This window comes from Danio rerio, chromosome 14 (genome assembly GCF_052040795.2).
Source record: "Danio rerio strain M-AB ecotype USA chromosome 14, GRCz13ab, whole genome shotgun sequence".
NCBI classification, from domain to species: domain Eukaryota; kingdom Metazoa; phylum Chordata; class Actinopteri; order Cypriniformes; family Danionidae; genus Danio; species Danio rerio.
In genome coordinates this window covers 19,477,876-19,500,744 of record NC_141034.1, presented here as the reverse complement: position 1 = coordinate 19,500,744, position 22,869 = coordinate 19,477,876, and the positions used below count along the sequence as shown (strand labels likewise).

General features: G+C 34.3%; 1 protein-coding gene across 26 annotated transcripts in view; it reads left to right on the top strand.

The window, feature by feature from the left end:
- jakmip1 (janus kinase and microtubule interacting protein 1) overlaps positions 1-22,869 on the top strand; it is a 66,530-nt gene that overhangs the window by 8,417 nt on the left and 35,244 nt on the right. For 13 of the 26 annotated variants that reach the window (XR_015507258.1, XM_087281306.1, XM_087281309.1 and 10 more), the window contains exons 2-6: positions 7,093-7,343; positions 14,835-15,329; positions 18,013-18,192; positions 18,339-18,452; positions 20,531-20,677. Coding sequence is in view for 22 of the 26 variants with exons in the window: in XM_087281306.1 (XP_087137432.1) it covers positions 7,200-7,343; positions 14,835-15,329; positions 18,013-18,192; positions 18,339-18,452; positions 20,531-20,677 (1,080 nt within the window). In the remaining 4 variants the exon portion in view is untranslated. Of the gene's footprint in view, positions 1-7,092; positions 7,344-14,834; positions 17,102-17,532; positions 18,193-18,338; positions 18,453-20,530; positions 20,678-22,869 lie in introns of all 26 variants that reach the window. The other 13 variants (XR_015507260.1, XR_015507257.1, XR_015507259.1 and 10 more) reach the window with 2 other exon arrangements.

Below are 22,869 nucleotides of genomic sequence, written 5' to 3'. Positions count from 1 at the left end.
TGGTATCATAACCACTCTTTTGACTATTTTAGCCAAAATAGTATTCAAATCCATTTTAATATGGGCCGCTTTTGGTGCCTCATGCCTTTCAAGGTCCGAGAAATAAAATAAAAGTTACTTGTAATATGTTTTGTCACAATACAGTATTGAAAGATGACTTCTTTAATGTCAGATTGTAGGCTTTCTTGCACAGCTGGATGTTTGATCCATGGAAAAAAAAATGTTAGCATTGGCCAAAATTGATTAGCTAAAGTCATACCAAAGTGACAGCCAACAGAGAATTCTGCTTGATCTTAAAGACTTTTTCAACAGAATTTTTACCAAAATGGCAATAAAAACAAGATTATTAAAGTTTGTTGAGACAAACTTTGAGGCTGGCTTGAGAAAGCCTGTTGGCAATAGTCTATTTAGTTTAAAACAATTTAAAAAAGTATGGATGGATGTATGAATGGATGATAGATAGATAGATAGATAGATAGATAGATAGATAGATAGATAGATAGATAGATAGATAGATAGATAGAAAGACAGACAGACAGACAGACAGACAGACAGACAGACAGACAGACAGACAGACAGACAGACAGACAGACAGACAGACAGACAGACAGACAGACAGACAGACAGACAGACAGACAGATAGATAGATAGATAGATAGATAGATAGATAGATAGATAGATAGATAGATAGATAGATAGATTAAAACAGTTTGAAAAAGTCAAACGAGCCAATCCCTGGTTCTCTGTGATGTTCTGATGCTGAGATATAGCTGATGTTATATTGTTGCTAAGTTAGTCTATTAGACTTTATTAGACTTTACTTTATTAGATTTTTTGTAACTACATAGATCATTTGTCTAGTTAAAATAACATATTCAGATTTGCTTGGTTAAATATGACTGACTGTCAAATACTGGTCTGTAGCCAGTTTATGCTGTCCTGTTTTACTTGTTGGGTTTCTTTACAGTTCCTTATTTGATTACATTTCATTGGTTGGCTTCAACAAGGTCCCAGACGTTGCACATTACTGTTGCAACCCTCCTTGCCAAACACACACAGTAGCGTTTACATTGTCAACACAACTGTTACGCCCTAAAAGAACCTGTCCTCATCAGTACACAAACCTTTCTCCATGTACACTGAAACTGTTTAGTCTACTTACTTTAACTCCTCGAGAGAGGTTTAAAGAAAGAGTCTGCATATCTCTGGAGCTTAAATTTGCATGGTCACATGTGTTCATGACCAGCTTCCTGAATTTGAATATGTTGATATAACACACTGCCATTTTAGTCCCCAGCCATTTAGATTTATGAACTTTTTGTAAGTTCTTAAGATATCAGGGCATGTAATGTTTCAAAGGTCAGCAGAAAAGTTCTCTGGTAGTAGTTCCTCTGGTAGTAGTTTACTTCAGGGAGTTTGACTTATTAGAATATTAAAGAGAGTTCACACATAAAATATTTTTTTTTAACATTAACTCACTCTCAAGTGACTAAACTTTTGTAAAGTGTAACACTAATGAGCACAAAACAAGACATTCTGAAGAATGTTGGAAAAAAGCAGCTGATAGCCATAGTAGAAACAAAAACTAAAGTCAACAGCTGTTTTTCCCAACATTCTTCAGTATATTATATATTCAACAGAAGCAAAAACTTGTGTTTGGGAAAAGTGAAGGGTGAGCAAATTATCCCTTTAAATGAGGGTAAATTTAATGGTAAATTTAATTTTGTACATATACACTCACCGGCCACTTTATTAGGGACACCTGTCCAACTGCTCATTAACGCAAATTTCTAATCAGCCAATAACACGGTAGCAACTCAATGCATTCAGGCATGTAGACATGGTCACGACATCTGCTGCAGTTTAAACTGAGCATCAGAATGGGGAAAATAGGTCATATAAGTGACATTAAATGTGGCATGGTTGTTGGTGCCACAGAGAGTATTTCAGAAACTGTTGATCTACTGGGATTTTCACACACAACCATCTCTAAGGTTTACAGAGGATGGTCCAAAAAAGAGAAAATATCCACTGAGCGGCAGTTCTGTAGGTGCAAATGCCTTGTTGATGCCAGAGGTTAGAGGAAAATGGCCAGACTGGTTCCAGCAGGTAGAAAGACAACAGTTACTAAAAAAATAAATTACAACCAAGGTATGCAGAAGAGCATCTCTGAATGCATGTCAAAGCTTGAGGCAGATGGGTGACAGCAGCAGAAGACCACACTGGGTGCCACTCCTGTCAGCTTATAAAAGGAAACTGAGGCTACAATTCACACAGGCTCACCAAAATTGGACAAAAGCTGCTGCAACATTCATATGGTAGCATTAGAATTTGGTGTCAACAACATGAGAGCATGGATTCATTTTGCCCTGTAACGGTTCAGGCTGCTGGTGGTGGTGTAATGGTGTGGGGGATATTTTTTTGGCCCAATATGGGGACATTAGTACCAATTCAGCCTCGTGTCAACGCCACAGCCTACATGAGTAATGTTGCTGACCATGTCCATCCCTTATTGACCACAGTGTACACATCTCCTGATGGCTACTTCCTGCAGGATAACAAGCCATGCCATGAAGCGCAAATCATCTCAGACTTTTTTATTGAACATAACAATGAGTTCACTGTACTCAAATGGCTTCCACAGTTACCAGATATAAATTTAATAGAGCACCTTTGGGATGTGGTGGAACAGGAGATTCGTATCTTGGATGTGCAGCCAACAAATCTGCAGCAACTGCGTGATGCCATCATGTCAATATGGACCAAAATCTTTGGGCAATGTTTCCAGTACCTTGCTGAATCTATGCCACGAAAGATTAAGGCAGTTAAGGGGGCCTAACCCAGTACTTTTATGGTGTACCTTATAAAGTGGCCGGTGAGTGTACAAGACTAATGTGCAAAATGATTTCAGATTGTTCAAAATTGAGAGTATTTGTTGTTGTATTTGTTTCTCAGAAAAGTGCTAGCAGTGTTGTTTTTATGTGTTTGCTACATGGTTTTGTATTTTTAATAAAACTCAATAAAATGTTCATGTGCCTACAGTGTTCAGGATTGCTACATCAGCCAGCATTACTTTAGTTTTTTATTTTTTTATTTTATTTTTTTTATTTTTTATACACTATTATTACACCAGTATCTGGATTAGTAGATTCTTATTGGTCCAGAGGTTTGTTATGCTTAGGTCACATAAAAATTGATAGCACAGGCTCATCCAGGTCTGCTTGTTAGAAAGCTTTACATTTGGTGAGTTTCTACAATGTTAAAAAAAAAACATTATAAATATTTTGTATAAATAGTACTTAAATATATCTCTTGTTAGTGTCTTTAATCTTTGTTATAGTTGTTATTATATTGAACATGAAATTGCAGGGCATGTTAACAGAACTGCAACTAACTGTCTAGATTACTGCTTTGTACACTGTAATGGAATGGTTAATGTAATCATTCTTAAATAACAAACAGGTGCAGTATATGACTAAAAAACAGTTTAATACAAATTAATTTATCTTGCACCCATAATTATTTATATGGTAAAAAGCTATGAAAGAAGGGATCGATTTATATGACTTTTTGCTATAGCAACTACTTTCTTCACAAACACTTATTTAGACTCAAAAATATTTGGGCCCAAATCAATATATATTTGTGGGAAGTAGCCATGTATTAAGCAGGATATGCTTGCTTGCTTGTGGTGTAATTTTTGAATATTTATGCATTGTGTTGGTCATTGTAGAAATTATACGACAAAGTTTTGTTCTTAAATTTGCACAATATCTGTGGATCAAATGCATAACTTTTTATTGTAGATGTTATCTTCAAACACAATAAAGCAATACCCAGCACAACAGATCAGCCAAAGGATTTATGAACTGCACAATAACCTGCATTGAGGGGATAGTTCAGCCCAAAATGAAAATTTGCTCATTATTTTCTCTCCCTCAACTGCTCAAGTGGCTTTTAACCTTTATGGATTTCTTCAATTGGGCATAATAGAAGATATTTTGAAAAAAGCTGGAAACCTGTAAACTTCACTTTCATAATAAGAAAACCGATACAATGGAAGTTAATGGTTACAGGATTCCAACATTTTCCTAAATATTTTCTTTTGTATTTAATAGAAGAAAGGAACTCATAAGGGTTTGAAACAAGTAAAGCGTGAGGAAATGATGACAGAATGTTCACTATCTTTGACCAACATGTCATGCTATAATCATATTTACAGCCAGGCCCATTGGAAATAGATGCCCACATTTCTGTGTAAATACATCGTTCTAGGTGTTTTTTGTTGCACGTTTAATATTTACTTTAATTGTTTTTTTCTCTCTAAATATGCCACATGCATATTTTTATGATCTTTTTTAATTTATTTCTGCTTCAATCCTTTATCTTCATTAGCAAAAATATACTTGTATTTTTAGTCAGAAATAATAAACCTGGTGTTTGCATGTGTGTCTGTTCTACCTCAAATACTAGTTTTAAACACCATATTTACGACCGACTCTGTTTTTTTTTTTTTTTTAAGAGAAAGAGTTTATAGTCTTTCTGCAGATTCCTGACTACTTAAAAGCGCAAATTGCACTAAAGTTGCTTTATTTTTTTACTCTCCTGTTTTCATAGTGAACATGACTTTGATGTTCCTCGTAAACTTGCAATATCTGAAGACCGGCAGTAAACTCTTGTGACTGGCTGGACATCTGGGAGCCAAATGTGTGTTTGTGTGTGAGTTTGGCGGATATATTTAGCAAATGTTTCACTGATGCAAGCCCCTAGTTTGCTGTCATCTTGCTTAAAAAAAAAACACTTAGGAACAGATGACGTAACTATGAAATGTCATTAAGAGTTCATATGAGTTTGCAGAACACTCATTTTCTCCAAGAGGTTGAACTACAATCCTGATCCAAATGTGCCTTATAGTGTGTTATAGTAGTTTTAGTGCTTTGTGCTGCTTATTGGAGAGATTTCGTAGCCTGTGTGTGTTAGAGAGCAGAAAAACTGTTGGACAGGATATGTTTTTAAGGCCAGTCACTGTTTGAGTTTTTTTTTTTTATTTAAACCACGATGTGGTCATAAGAAATTATAAAGTTTGTAGTTTTAACAAAGATTAATTTATATTATTTATACTATTAAAACTATACAGTGATATTTTATGTTACATTGTGCTACGTTTATGTATTTGACGTCATTTTACTAGCCAGAAAACTCTTCAGTTTAAGTTACTTTTATTGACATTTAGTAGTTTTAAATAATATAGTGGGTGTCTCGCAGGTGCAGTGGGTCGTACGATCGCCTCACCGCAAGAAGGTTGCCGGTTCGAGCCCCGGCTGGATCAGTTGGGATTTATATGAGAAGTTTGCATGTTTTCCCCTGTTCGCGTGGGTCCAGAGTCCAAAGACATGACGTATAGGTGAAATGAGTAAGCTAAATTGGCGTAGTGTATGTGCGTAAATGGGTTTCCCAGTGTTGGGTTGTGGCTGGAAGGACATCCGCTGGATACGTTGGCGGTTCATTCCGCTGTGGTGACCCCAGATTAATAAAGGGACTAAGCTGAAAAGAAAAAAATAAATGAATGAATGAATGAAATAATATAATGTATAATCAATTATAGAGGAATAAGTCTGTAAAATAACAGAAAATGTACTGGCAGTTAATTACACGGTTTTTGTACAGTAATATATAGTACAACACCAACCAAAACAACATATTACTATAAACTATTAAAAGTGTTTATAAAAGTCACTTTTTCCAACTTTTTAAGGTAAAAAGTGGTTGGAGGAAAGATCAAGGTCTCATAATGTAATTCAAAAGCATAAATAGTATAGTTTATGCAGATGCACTGCCCTCCAAAATTATCTCAATCTATCTAAAATTAGGAATTATTTTCAAATAGAGTTAAGTAATCTTGTGAAATTGTATTCGTATCGCGATATATATCGAAAAACAAAATATTGTAATTTCAATTTGTTTTTCAATATTGTGCAGTACTTTGAGCAGAGGCGTTTAACCTTGTTCCTGCAGATCTACCTTCCTGCAGAGTTCAGCTGCAACCTTGATTGAACACACCTGCCTTTAATTACCAAGTGCTCCATCAGATCATACTGTTTGATCAGGGTTGGAGCTGAACTCTGCTGGAAGGTATCTCCAGGAACAGAATTGTACACCCATGCCTTAGAGTATATGTTTATACAGTAAAGGACTATAAAGTTACAATTCAAGATTATTTTATCATCATGATTTATCGTGTTAAAAAGTCATCGTTGTGTCTATTTAGTTACAATAATTGAATTATTGATTCTTATAGTGCAAGCTTTGAAATGTACTGCAAATCACTTGTGTTCTTTACTTAAGATTTGTGTGATGGATTTTGAGTACAGCTACATGTAAAATAAGTTCTCATAGTGTATGAATAAAAATATCTAGTTTAAAACTAATACCATGTTCTTAAGCTAAATATGTAATTTTAACCAGCTAAGGAAGGTTATTCTTAAAAAAATTAGTAATTACAATATAAATAAATTTAAAGACGTGAGAAACAATTTTCAATTGAATTAGATTAAAGCGTATATTAGCTTTACAAATGTGCTTGGCAGAACATTGACCTGGAGCTTATAGCTTTAAATGATAATATATAGCTTTAAATGAATATTTATTTTGCAAAACAGAGGGGAAAAAAGAGAATTAGTCTTGCAATACCTTGTTTACAGATATTTTACATTATTTGAAGTGGCAAAGCCTCATGTAATTGTGTTTGATCAAAATACAGTATAATAATATTACAATTTATTATATATACACACACAAAACACATTGTATTTGACCAACATCTTTCACCATACAGTGAATGTTCTGTCTGTAGAAAATTAGTATCATGAGGCACCACTAGAGGGAGACACAAACATGCCAAATACATTTGAGCCGAATTCCAGTGAACAAATGGCACATGTGAGTGTGTGTGTGTCAGATTGTTTGTGTTAACTGCAGTCTGTGAGCATGTGTAAAGGCAACACCCTCACTCTTACTTAGTGGAACAACTGTGTGTGTTCCCTGCGGTCATTGTGAAAGCTAGCTTCATGCTTACTCTTTCTGTGTGTCCAGCAGAAGAAGAGGAAGATGGTGGTGGTGCGGTCCATGTCCAGTGCTACAGATGTTTTGGAGTGAGATCTGAAGTGTGGATTTGACTGGAAAAGCACCTTTTGGAGAGGATGGCTGCGACCACGCCCACCGCAGCCCCGCCTCCTAAGAAGAGCCGAGGGAAACAGGAGATGGAAACTCTACAGACGGCCAATGAAGAGCTGAAGAGTAGATTGAGCGATGTACAAAATGAACTGCAACAGGAAAGAGGGAAGGTACACCAATGTTCACTAATTACTCTTTGATTTTCATATCCAATATGTTGACCTTCTTCACAAAATGTGCTTAAAGGGATAGTTCACTCAAGAATGAGTAGGCTGTCTACAATTATATAATGCAATGTCCCCTGAATTATTCTAAGCCTGTTTGACGTTCTTTTTTCTAATGAACACAAAAGAAGATATTATGAAGAAAGATGAAAACCTGTAACCATTGACTTCCGTAGTATTTTTTTCTTACTATGATGTCAATGGTTACAGTTGTTCAGCTTTCTTTAAAATCTCATTAATGTTTTAATGAGGTTCACATGATGGTGAGTAAATTTCTTTTTTGGGGGGTAAACCAACCATTAAACTCTATCAAATTCACCATAAAACCTGATAAGTTCTTATTACTCAAAACAAATTAGCAAGTTTACTCAAATGTTTTGATGTCATACGTTTCTGCAAATGTTTTAAGTTTTTAGAACTTTATACTTTATTTTGTACTACAACAACTTGTCTCTCACTAACACAAGTTGAAGCTCTTGGTCACACCATAATGTTAATTACAATTTAATTGAAATATTAAATAAATTGAGTTGTGCATTTTATTTGCATAGACACTAAAGTAACTTAAATCTTTACAATTAAGTGTTAACTAACAGCTTACTAGTTTTAGCTCATCTGCAACCTAACCACAGGACCTAATATTCACTATTTCCTACTCATTTCAGCATAACAGAAACCTTTGTAAATCTGAACAGAGCCCAATTTTAAAGACTAATTCATGTTTCTCTATGTATGCAAGGAAATTTTCACAGTATGTCTAATAATATATTTTTTTTTTCCTTCTGGAGAAAGTCTTATTTATTTTATTTCGGCTAGAGTAAAAGCAGTTTTGAATTTTTTCAAAACCATTTTAAGGTCAAAATTATTAGCCCCTTTAAGCTATATATTTTCGATAGTCTACAAAACAAACTATCGTTATGCAATAACTTGCCTAATAACCCTAACCTGCTTAGTTAACCTAATTAACCTTTAATAGTTAAACCTTTAAATGTCACTTTAAGCTGTATAGAAGTGTCTTGAAACATATCTAGTGGAATATTATTTACTGTCATCATGGCAAAATAATAGAAATGAGTTATTAAAACTATTATGTTAGGAATGCGTTGAAAAAATCTTCTCTCCGTTAAACCGAAATTGGGGAAAAAATAAACAGGAGGGCTAATAATTCAGGGGGGCTAATAATTCTGACTTCAACTGTACATAAGTATTCACAGCCTTTGCCGTGAAGCTCTAAATTGAGCTCAGGTACATTCTGTTTCCACAGATCATTCTTGTGATGTTTCAACAGCTTAATTGGATTTCACCTGTGGTAAATTCAGTTGATTGGACATGATTTAAAAGCCATACACCTGTCTATACGATTCCAGGGTTGACAGTGCATGTCAAAGTGCAAACCAATCATGAAGACAAAAGAATTATCTTTAGACCTCTGAGACAGGATTGTCTTGAGGCACAAGGCTGGGGAAGGTTACAGAAAAATTGATGGTGCTGTGAAAGTTTCAATAAGCACAGCAGTCTCCATCATCTGTAAGTGGAAGATGTGTGGAACCACCAGGACTCTTCCTAGAGCTGGCCGCCCATCTAAGCTGAGTGATCCGGTTGAAGGGCCTTAGTCAGGGAGGTGATCAGTAGCACAATAGTCACTCTGTCTGAGCTCTAGCTTTCTTCTCTGGAGAGAGGAAAACCTCACAGAAGGACATCTATCTGTACGGCAATCCACCAATCAGGCTTTTATGGTGACGTGGCCAGATAGAAGCCCCACAAAAGGCATCTGAAGGACTCTCAGATCATAAAAAAACAAACTTCTCTGGTCTGATGACACTAAAATTGAACTCTGGATTGAATGCCAGGCGTTATGTTTGGAGAAAACCAGTCACCACTCATCAACAGGCTAATACCATCCCTACAATGAAGCATAGTGGTGGCAGCATCATGGTGTGTTTATTTTTAATAAATTAGCAACAATTTCAAAATAATTTTTTTTCACATCGTCATTATGGGGTATTGTGTGTAGAATTTTGAGAAAATACATGTTTTAATCCATTTTGAAATAAGGCTGTAACATAAAAAATGTGGAAAAAGTGAAGCGCTGTGAATACTTTCTAGATGCACTGTATATTATATTATATTAATTATATTATATTATATTATATTATATTATATTATATTATATTATATTATATTATATTATATTATATTAATTAAATTAAATTAAATTATATTATATTATATTAATTAAATTAAATTAAATTAAATTAAATTAAATTAAATTAAATTAAATTATATTATATTATATTATATTATATTATATTATTACACATTCATATTCTGAATATCAGTGGTATAAATCCAAATGTATATTTGAATTTCTCTATTTATCATATCAAGAGATCTTATTTCTATAATAAATAGCAAAATATGCTGACATGTACTCCATTTTCAAAAGGAAATGTCTTTATATTTGATTCAATCTGATTTTTGGATCTAAATGGAGCCGAGTAACATGGTAATTTGTATCCAGAACACTAGTTGCCATAGTAATGACTTGTTTCTCCTGGCATTATGCTGATTCGCAAGTCACTGTGGAAATTAATTTTGCCCTCTGCTCATGCTCTTTTTTTGACATTCTTCTGTGAATCAGGCGACAAGATCTGAGCCCGTGCTGTTTCATGCATATGTGGCGTCCCAAATTACTCACAATTTTGCTCCTAATCTGTCAGATTTCTTGTTTTTGGACTACAAACAAATATATCAATTTAAACAAAGCAAACAACAACTAGTTTGCTGGCTCTCTGAATATAGCTTCAGTTCTTGCTTTATTTAACACAAATCTTGTCTGTTCAGTTGGAAGATTTATCCTGTAATTAATCATATTATCCCAAAATCCATCAGCAGAATCACTGTGTGCCAGTGATTTATTCATGGACAAGAAGAGAAAACATGCAACACCCTCTGAAAGCGTCAAACAATGGGGAAGCTTAACATTGTTGGAAAGCCTGGACAAATGTGGTGGTTTATGGTGTTAGAGGGAATTATTTCACATAATCAAATTGTGCAAACGTGGTTTTGGACCTGGTAAAATAAATCTCTGAAAGAATGTTTTTACTCTGAGCTTATCGTAATGCCAGAGCAGTTTGTAACCATTTATTTCTTTCAGCTCTTTTTGCCTTCTCACTACTTTTCATTTTTAAGTTATTATAAAAAAACTGGCGAAGAAAGATTTGGCTAATATTGGAAGCAATGAATAGGTGCCAAATATTGAAATATACCAATTATAAATACAAACAAGGCTTGTAAGTCCATGTTACAGGCTTTGAATATTAAAATTATAAAACTAATAGTAGGCTGACATGATTGATTGAGAAGGAAAATCTAAAGTATTTTTACTTCCCATTTTTTTTTTTGCCTTTAAATGAATGCAAAGATTTGAAGTGCAAATAAGCTTGTCTCGGTTTTGTCTTTAGCTACACAAACTTTTACTTACACATATTTCAAAGGTTGCACATTTAATATAATGTAATTTTAATAATGTAATTTTGTTTAATATAATGTAATTTTACAGTTTAAATTAAAAATAAAATTTGTGCTGAATTTTATAACGACTTCAAATTGACTGACCAAAACAATGTAAACAATCAAGGTTATGTTATGAAATTTTCTGTGTATGCAAATCTTATTGTGTTGCTAAGGGGTTTTTGGTGTCTTTTAGCTAGTTATTGTTTAAAATATTTGGAAACTGTGAACTGTCACTGTGAATTCATTTATGTTTTAGCAGCTCTAAAATTCTACTTCAGGTAAACTAAAAATTTGGTTAGTAAAACAGCTATAATTTGATCATGTTATTATTGTATTTATTTTTATGTATTTTTTGCATGTATTAATCAACCCTTGCCCTATTGTAGGAATATTTGATTTAATTACAGATTCCAGTTTACACAATAAAACAAAAAGTATGACCTACTGTTCAACATTGATATCTAGACATCTTATACTGCCTAAATTGAAGGACATTTTCTTCCAACTTTTAATCAATGGATTAGTTCGAGTTCAAGTTCAATTTAGCAGGCTTTCAACTGCCACAAGACTGCACAAAGTGCTTTACAGAGAAAAAAACAAACAAAGGTTCCAGTCAAATATTTACTGACATATTTAAAGCAAATTAATTCAAACTTAATATTTACAGTTTGACTGTTATTTATTTATGTGTTACATCTTTCTTCCCTCCATTTTATTTAATTTAAATTTCTACCTATATTATTCTATTATTTTAATTTACATTTGCTAAGCCTATTGTGATTAATTGAGTGTATATACAGTGCTTAGCATAATTGAATACACTCCATTTTAAAATTGAATATTTTATCCATTTCTCAGTGAATATAGGCTGTATTTTAGTGCATTTAAATAAAACTAATTTATTAAACTGATATATTTCTTAAAATAATATTTTAGTCACCAAACTTATTTAGAAATTGAAGGATATTACAATTAAATTCAAGCAAAATACTGCAAAAAAAAAAAGTACAACCTACAAAATTTCAACTAATTTTTTTCATTTTTTTTGTTTCTCTTGATGTTTTCTCTTTTTTAAAATTGTATTTAATGTTTTTCTATAACATATAAATTTGGGTGTACTAGTTTTTGGATCATTATTGTGAGTTATTTTGTTAGAGAGCTCCAGATTTAGCTTCAGTACTGACTAATCTAATATGTATGCACAAATATAATATTGTATAGCTTCCTATTAAAAATCAACTTTAAAAAAGAGATTTGTGAGGGATACACTGAAATATGCTGAGCACTGTATGTACAACAGACGAGAGAATATATAAGGGAGCTTTTATCTACTTGTATTTGCTTATGTATGTAAGTATATACAGTATCATGACGTGATGTAAAACAGATTAAAAATGTGCATAATATAATGTATAGAAATTATGCATTTGTACTTTTTCAAATCTTTTTAAAATTGTTGTTTTATTGAGTAAAATGTCAGTAAAGAATCTGAAAAAAATATTAATTTGTACACACAAATTCACCATAAATATATAGTAGCAACTAATGCATATTTGTTCTGATATAAGTACATACTGTAGTAGTTAATGACAAATAATAATGCCGTGAAACCACCAAATAATATTATCAATGAAACATTAATTTAGGTATTTTTAATAATTTGCTGTTGCAGTATCCATCTCTGCATTTCATCCTTGTTATCATGAGACACAAAACAAAAACATAACTTTGATAATCCTTTATCTTTTAAGTGTTGTATTATTCAAATGCAGCACTTGGTGTCGCTGTTGGCCAGCATACTAGAGTTCTTCCTAGAGTTCCTAGAGACTGTAAATGCAACCAGAAAAGGGTCTAGGACAAAGGTAGTTCTTTGGGAACTACTACCTGTCCAGTTGGTTAGTTCCTTGAACTTACCACACATGGAAAAGCTCCCAACATTTATTTACTATGCGTATGTGAATTTCTTGTATTTGCTAAACACAAAAGAAGGTGTTTTGATTAGTGCTGGTAGGTAGTTAAATAGTTATTGGTTTCTATTGGCTTCCATAACTTTTTTTATTTTCTTTTTATATTTTCTTTTTATTTACATTGGATGTCAAACATGTCAAATTCTTACAGATTTGCAAGAACATGAGGTTAATAAATGTTAAGTACAATTTCATTTTTATGTTTCTATATAAAAATGTTTTATATATATGTTTTATATTTTATTTTTATTTTCTATCCCAGTAAAGCATAATGTGAACATTAAAGATGCCAAGGTTTCCCTAATTTGTAAGTAGATCTAAGCTTATGTTATAATATTGTTGAAAATGGGACAGGCTTAAAAAATAAATAAATAAAAAAATAACCAGTTTTGCGAAGCATCACATGTTTGCAGTTCATCAGAATGTAAATTGCTATACATATGGATTATAATTTCATTCAGTGCCATCCCTAAGAGGCATTTTTTTTCATTACTTAAATGTGTATATTGTGAAATTTGGCAGATTTGTTTATAATGAGGCAACACACACATGTAAGTTGGTGTAAGTCATTTTCTGGCGGCAAAAGATAGCTCAAGCACTAATTCTGCTTAAATTAAACATCTCTACCACTCCACTTAAAGAGATTATTAAAATATCTTTCGACAACCAAACTATGATTATTGTGTATGTTGGGCTGAGCAATTAATCAAAAGGTAATCAAAATCGACATTCATAACCTATATTCATTAATTCAATTATTTTCTTTTCGGCTTAGTCCCTTTATTAATCTGGGGTGGCAACAGCAGAATGAACCGCCAACTTATCCAGCATATGTTTTTACAAAGCGGATGCCCTTCCAGCCACAATCCATCATTGGTAAACACACATACTCATTCACTACAGTCAATTTTACCATACCCATTTCACCTGTACCACATGTCTTTGGAGCAAGGAATAAGGAAACCCACACGAACACGGGGAGAACATGCAAACTCCACACAGAAATGCCAACTGACCCAGCCAAGGCTCGAACCAACAACCTTCTTGCTGTAAGGCGAATGTGCTACCCACTGCACCACCGCGTTGCCCGTCACAACCTATAATCGTTCAAATTTGTCCAGGTCAATTTCTTCAATTACTTTCCCTACCGTGTGTGGAGTCACGTGACCCCACTCTGTTAAAGTTGATTTTTACTTGTCATATTATTCTGAGATTATACCTCAGACAAGTGCACACATGCGTTCCGACACAGCCTTCGCACACCCACGCACCTCTCAAAAAATTTTACGACACGTCACAACGGCACGTAGCACAAGCTTTGTGATTCTTTGGTTTGGTAGCGGTGACAATGGTGACTGGCGTGGAGAGCTGCGTTTCAGGCAATGTGTGTTCTAATTTCAGTTGTTCGGCATTGATGTTTAATAACTAATCATAGATAGTAAGTAATGAGTGTCTCCTTCAATTATTTTAAAATCAAATAATGCACCCTTTATTAGGAAATCTCTCATTGTAATATGAGCATATTCACTTTACAAAACTTAAACTTATTAAATATTGATAAATAATAAATATATAAATTAAATATTAAATAAAATAATCGTTCATTAATCCTAATCAAGTTAAAATTAGTCGAGATTTTGATTTTAGGCCAAATCGCCCAACCCTGTGTGTGTGTATGAGTGTGTGAGCATCAGGCACTGAAATGAGCTGCTGAAGCATCAGAGTAAAGCTCAATAATATTCATGACCCTTCCAAATATGGTCAAAACCAGCCGTATTATATTTGGGACTTTTTTATTTTCACTTTCCTAAGCCACATACCTTCTATTTAGATATGAGAACAATTTAACATATTGGATCAATGCTTTCTATGGCACCTTAATTATGAAATGCTAATGTCACCTTCTTTTGTAGTGAGAGAGGAAATACACACATCTTGTCTGTCATTTGTGTAGATGACCAAATTACGAGAGCGTTTCCAGGAGTTACGGGCCCAGCGTGAAACTGAGCAGCACAAGCACTCGGTGGCACTTACTGAACTCCGTGTCAAACTCCATGAGGAGAAGCAGCGCGAGGTGGCGGCCGCACGAGAGAGCCTGTCCCGACAGCATGAGGCTGAGCTGGCCCGGTCTGCACGTGTCCGCGAGACAGAACTGGCCCGGCTGCAGGCGCTGGTGTGCGTTTTACGGGACGGGGCCAGCAGTGAGTTACGAAATGCCCTGAAAGAGGAGGCGCGAGAGGAGGCCCGCAGGAGCTACGAGGCTGAGAAACTCAGACTGACGCAGGAGCTTCAGGAAGCCAAGACGTCACGGAGGCAGGCAGAAGAGGCACTGGCCCATGCTGTACAGGCGGACCGGGCCAAAGCGGCTGATCTCAGAGTAGCCCATCAGGCTCATCAAGATGAGATCCAGAGAATCAAACGCGAGAGTGAGAGAGAAATACGGAGGCTGGTAAGAATGATAAATTAAATACATACATATATGTCACCAAAATGGAAACATGAAAGATAGTCTGTTTTCAGTCAGTGTGTTTGCTTTAAATAAACAAACACAATGTTTATATGTTTTTTAGGGGTGTGACAAGATTTTGCAAGATTAAATCGCAACAAGATTTCTTGTTGAGGTGAAATGTTGTCTCTTGAGTTGTGATGTTATGATGGAGCATGAGAGTGAAATTAGCATTACATATTGGAGGTAGGATTGGATTTTAACTGCAAATGAAGTGCTTTGCACACACCTGATAACTCAAGCTTTGTGTCACGTGTCACTTGGTTGCTTGGGTGAGAAGCCAGTCAGTAGAGTTTATAGCTAAACATAGTGTTTGCGTGTCCTTAATGACATAGAATTAATTAAAATATAAAACAAAATTCCATTCATTACATTTTTAAAAAAGCACCTTAATGTGTTTTCAGTTGAATAAAAATCTATTTTCCTTTTATATATTAGCAAATATTTGCTAATATTTAGAATTCTAAAAAATGATTTTACATTCACATAGGCTATTAGCAAAATATTTTGCAGTGTTTGCATGTCCTTTACTCCATAGAATTATTTAAAATATAAGTAAAATAACATTCACTACAAGTTAATTTAAAAAAAGCACCTAAATAGTTTTGCAATTTGTGATTTTTTTTTTTTTGCAGTTGAATAAAAGACAATTTCTTAAAATGAGTGTAAAAATTTCGTTTCATCTCGTTCTCATGAACCCAATCTTGTGTCTCGTCTCGCCTAGTCATGTCACACCCCTAGTGTTTATTTCATTGAATAAATCAACCGACAAATGTTTTACTGGGTATTATGGCCACACATATTCTCACAATATTTCATTTATAATATCCGTTGATGTCAATAATTAAAAGGTAATTTTTTTAAAGGGCACCTATGATGATAATCAACTTTTGTAAGCTGTTTTGGCATAACTTAGTAGGTATTATGTGTCCAATGTCATATTGGTGTTATATAAACCAAACAAGTCTCTTTTTTTAAACTTCCAGATGTTAAAATAAGACCTAAATCCCAATGGTTTTGAGGCCCATCGTAATGTGTGTGGTTTTCCCTGCCCACCAAATTCATTGACAGGCACCATGCTTTTATAAAAACTTGGCTTGGTTGCTGGTGCATGGTGGGCTGAGTAGTTTAGAAACTGCTGGCCTATAGGGATTTTCATGCACAGCCATATCTAGGGTTTACAGAGAATGGTTCTGTGGTTGCAAATGACTACTTGATGCCAAATGTCAGAAGAGAATGGTCAGACTGGTATGAGTTGATAGAAAGGCTACAGTAACTGACCACAGTGTACTCATCTTCTGATGGCTACTTCCAGAAGGATAACGCACCATGTCATAAAGTGCCACTCATCTCAGACTTTCTTGAACACTACAATGAGTTTACTGAACTCAAAAGGCCTCCACAGTCACCAGATGTCAATCCAATAGAGCACCATTGGCATGTGGTGGAACGAGGGATGTGCAACTGCTTGATGCTATCATGTCAATATGGAACAAAATCTCTGAGGAATATTTACAGTATTACTTATTGAATCTGTGCCACGAAGAATTAAGGCAGTTCTGAAGGCAAAAGGGGGTCCAACCCTGTACTAGTAATGTGTACCTAATAAAGTGGCAGATGAATATTTTATAACACTGATATACAAAACATAATATGTCATAACATGGGCACAACCATTTTAGTTGTCAGTCCATCAGATATATATATCGGCACTGGTGGGAGGCGTGCATTGGCACAAGGCAGCAGGCCGAGTGACTTGGTGCCCCCACCAGTGCCGATATACAGCCATATCGCACTGCTACGAGTTTGATATTGCGTTTATACAACAGTTTGATGGCATAATTGTGTATATAAAAACTAAGTCAAACATGGAGAGTCTCAAAAACTTTGTATGAGGAACTACTTTCTTCCGGATTCAAATCATAAGCTGACAATTAAACATTTGAGCGTGCATCTTTTAAACTTTAGATCTGTAGTGTCTGCTTTTTGCTGGCTGTATGTGGGCGGAGTAATACACAAAGGGTAAAGAGGCTGCAGGAGTTCTGATATTGCAGAATATCGCACGGCTATCAGCCAATCAGATTTGAGAACCAGACAGAACTGATGTATAAATAAATATATAAATAAGTATATATAAGTGTATAAGTAAATTCTGTCAAATACTTACACAACCAAATTATTTTTCAAATATTTTTCAAGTGATATTTTATGGAACAAGGACATTTTAAAGTATTTCCTACAGTGTTTTTTTAACAAATAATTGCATTTTTTAAACTATTTTAAAGTCAATAATATTAGCCCCCTTTAGCAGTTTTTTTGATAGTCTACAAACATCGTTACACAATCACTTAACTAATTACTCTAACCTGCCTAGTTAACCTACTTAACTTAGTTAAGCCTTTAAATTGCACTTTAAGCTGAATACTAGTAACTTGAAAAGTATGTAGTAACATTATGTACCATCATCATGGCAAAGATAAAATAAATAAGTTATTAGAGATGAGTTATTAAAATATTGTGGTTAGAAATGTTAAAAAAAAAACTCTCCGTTGAACAGAAATTGGGGAAAAATATAAAAGAATTCAAATGTAACAGTTCTGACTTCAGCTGTATGTGTGTGTTTCAGATGGATGAGTTGAAGAGCAGAGATCGTGTGGTTCAGTCACTGGAAAAAGAGCTGGGTGTACAGGCGGGTCAAACACAGCGCCTCCTGCTGCAGAAAGAGGAATCAGAGCGCAATTATGGCAGTCCAAAGAGAGAGGTGGTGCCGTCTCTCGGGGAAAACTCAGACTCTGTCATTAATCAGGTCTGTTGTGTTCTGTGACCACTGACAAAAAAACTTTTATATCATCAGCAACATTAGCATCCATTAGAGCACATCCAACATTGAATTGCATATAGAGCCAGCTTTACCTCTCCATCACTCAATAAAGCATGTTTTTCTGTTCACAGGAAGTGGATGAGAGGGATGTACGCAGGTTTCAGCTGAAAATTGCTGAACTGCAGTCTGTCATCAGAAAACTCGAGGACAGAAACACACTGCTGTCAGATGAGAGAAACGAACTGGTACACATACTGTACATAATGTTTTCTCTCACACTTAATACTATGTATGATAGAATATTCTTCTTACACACTAAAAATATCTTGTGGAACTTTTGTTTAAAAAAAATGACTCCTGTGATTTTTAGAATTTCACTTTAAAAAAAAAACAGTGACAATTTTTCAAATTAGTGCGTGGCATATATATATTTTACAACCCATAACTGTTTTATTAAACGGGATCTATTATGCAAAATCACTTTTATGAGTGGTTTAAACACAGCTGTGTAGCAATAGACTGTGAATATAACCAACTGCTACTGGTAAAAAGTATTAATTCTTTTTTTTATAATAACACTTTTTTATAATTGCAGTCTGCAGAAACACTTTGATTTACATTCTCCCTTTATACATGCCATCAGAGGGGGAAAACCCCACCTATTAGTGACGATCTCTCCCTTATTAGATATAGACATTGGGCTCTATTTCACGATCCAGGCACAAAGTCCAAAAAGCGCATGGTTCAAAAGCATTATAGGAAAAAGAAGCACAGTGCAGTTTTTTTGATGTCACAAGGCAAAAACTGAATCAGCTGCATATTGTGTTTGTGTTGGTGTTGATATTGTTATAATTTTAATAGTTAAAAATATTGTGATATTCAAGATTTGTAAAGTCATACAGCTCTGGATAACACTAAAAATTGCATCCACTAGTCTCTCCTCCATCTTTAAAAGTCTCTGTAGTCGTCTTGACAACACAAACACTGCTGTCACCTCAATGGAAACCCAGCCTCTGCTTTCATTTGATTGGAGAATAAAAAAGATGTGACTGACGTATCACACTCAGAGTTGACATTTTTCAACTGCGAGCGCACAACCATTCAACCATTGGTAAACCATTTAATAGATGCTTCTCTCAACGCAAAAAGTGTATTTGGTGTGATGGGCCCCTTAGGATATTTTTAGCTAAAACTTCACATACACACTTCACATAGGGAAATCAGAGACTTGTTTTACATGTTGTAAAAGGGGCAGAATACATCCCGATTAAATGATACAGTAATTGTAATATAGCTAGTTACATGAGCTACAAAGATGCTTCACCTTCACAATGTGTTATCGTTAACAATGATAATACAGGTGCTACAGTAGAAAACCATATTATTAATTTGGTACAAAACACAATACTAAAACATTGCATTAAGAATTAATTAAAGGCTCACTTTAAGTGATTCTTTTGCCATATAATGATTTGAAAGCACCAAAACAAACCCACCCATCACACCTATTTTAAATCTCTGTTATTGCAACTAGACATGTCTCTTACTGCTGATGTTGGTCTAACACTGTGTTCAAATCATTTGTCAGTTGCATAGTACACCTTTAATTAACATATGAACAGACACGCCTATTACTGCTGATGTTGGTCTGACACGGTGTTCAAATCATTTGTCAATTGCATAGTATACCTTTAATTAACATATGAACAGAAAACTAAATATAATGTACTGAAAACAAAAGTAAAAATAAACAAAACTCTTTCAAAATTGTAATTTAAATATGCAATGTATTATTATTGGAATGTTTAATTTTTATCAGTGTTTTAATTAAAATTAACATATGTAGTATTTTCAATGATTAGTATGTCAAATTTAATTAACAAACCACATTTTACTAGATTGGAAGGCTTTTTTGTTATTGCAAAACTTTTTTTTTAATATGAATATATATATATATATATATATATTTATATGTTTTTACTTTTTTATTTGAAGTGCAGACTATTGCTAATGCTCAAGCTTTTATGTGTTATACACTCTTTCTGCTTCAGGGCCCAGATTTTATGTCAGATAGCAGCCAAACAAATATCAAACTTGCATTTGTAAATATTTTGAGCATTAACATGTAAATGTTTTATGGGTAATGGCACCTGTAGTTGTTTTTTGATATTTAAATTTCAACCTGTTCGATACTAAAGCCACGGTTCTACATTTATTTTGTGTTCAAATTTATAAGACAAATGTCAGTTCTACATTTTGATGGAAATCACAATAGATCTTGCATTCTGGGATGTATGCAATCAGGCTTTTCTCTGCTTTACAGCTGAAACGAGTGCGAGAAGCAGAAGGAGAAATGAAGCCTCTGTTTGAGAAGAACAAACGGTTGAATAAGAAGAATGAAGAGCTGCAGCAAACTCTACAGCGCATGGAGGACAAACTGAAGACGCTCAGCAGAGAGAACGCAGAACAGGTGTGTTACTGACAGAAGTGTGAAAATAACTGGGAAAAATGTAGGACTGGACTTGAGTTAACACTCAGCATATGATTGGCTTGACCTTGATAATCAGAAATGAAAATTTGCTTAATATGAGAAGAAAATTATTATATTTTACATTTGTAATAACTTTAATTGCAATAATTGAATTAGGTTTTTCTTATTTGAAAAATTTTAATTAATAATAAAATGAACACTTCACTTTTGTTTTATTCGACATATACTAAAAATTATTAATTGGATTTCCTACATGTTTTGAAGGTAAGTGGTTATAAATAATTTTAAATGGACTGAAACAAATAAGGGTGAGGCAGTGGCGCAGTAGGTAGTGCTGTCGCCTCACAGCAAGAAGGTCGCTGGTTCGAACCTCGGCTCAGTTGCAGTTTCTGTGTGGAGTTTGCATGTTCTCCCTGCCTTCGCGTGGGTTTCCTCTGGGTGCTCAGGTTTTCCCCACAGACCAAAGACATGTAGTACAGGTTAATTGGGTAGGCTAAATTGTCTGTAGTGTGTGTGTGTGAATGTTTGTATGGATGTTTCCTAGAGGTGGGTTGCGGCTGGAAGGGTATCCGCTGTGTAAAAACTTGCTGGATAAGTTGGCGGTTCATTCTGCTGTGGCGACCCCGGAATAATAAAGGGACTAAGCCGACAAGAAAATGAATGAATGAAAACAAATAAGTTACATTTAGTAATGTTTGACTTAATTTGTTAAATTCAGCCCATATAAATTGTTTAAAACCACTTACTTTTCAATGAATCTTCCAAGGAATTTTTTTTTCAATGTATAGGTAAAACACTACATTTTTATAGGGCATTGTAGATAAGATTGGAGTTTGTTTCACAAGAAAATACTATTTTGTTTTTCGAATTTTAATATTTAATATACTATGTAACTTGTCATTTTGATGCATTTGCTTGTGAAATTTACAAGTAGTTTCTGACAGTGTTCGATGGATGGCTTTCTATCCAGTTTGGGTGGTATTTTCATGACTAAAATTTGTTTTGGTGGTTGGCTTATCTGAATTGGGATCAGTTTGCTGATTTTCAAAAATTTTGCCATATTTTTGCCATATTTTGTCTCCTTTTGTTGTTCTATTACCTGGGAAATGTTTTCATTTACTTGTATACATTTATGTTGTCACTCTTTAGATTTAAGGAGCTAAAAGTGTCCTCATGCGCCTTATTATATAAATTGTAAACACAATTCTATCACATTTTATGGCAGTGAATGTTTTGGATGAGCTTTTCTAGCAGTGAAAGCGATTTGGAGAACTTTTGGGATGGAAATTGTCAACTCAATCCAGCTATTTTGGTGTTTAGTGAGTACAGGTGTTTTTAATTAGCCTGGTTTGGATCTTGTGTTTCAGAACCTGACACGTTTTCTACCAGAGTTTGGTTTGGTTAGACATTTATGAAGATGGCAATCAAGCACCAATCACTTATAAATATGTGTGTATCAACAACAGACAAGGCATTTTGATGGACAACAGTTTAAAGGAGTTGTTCACACAAAGGTTTAAATTTACTCACTATAAGGTCCACCAAGTTGGTCCAATGAAGGTGTCCACTGGTGGATGAAGGTGGATGCACAATATTGTTTTAGTTTCAATTAAGCTCGTATCTGACTCCAATTTTAATATGAGGTGATTTACTGTAGAATATTAATATATTTATCTTTCGCTTTATCTGACTCCAATAATAAAACATTAAGAGGATTATATGAATATATAATTTAGATGAATGTTTGAACCTTTTCTCTTGTAACTATTGCATTTGTTCATTCGGATGCTCAGTGAAAAAAAGGTGGCATCCCTCAAGGTCATACTCTCGTCAGTCTTGATTATTGAACAAATGTTATACTTTTAGATAGCTTCTCCTTTGTTTGCTCATTCTACAGTATTTTTGATTAGTCTCCTTAGATGTTCACCCTTGAATTAAAGGTACTATTAATTTAAATCAGAGGTCAAGGCTAATATTATAAATATAACCAACTACTGTTCTGTATAATAATTTTGGTTTAGCCAAGCTCATGGATTCCCATGTACACCTAATTCAGAACAACATTACTTTCAAACAAGGGTCAGACACCCTATCTAGATTAGTCATGCAACAACTTGTTACCCTAGACGGAAATAAGTCCTTTTCCACCTACTTACACTTGAATCAATATC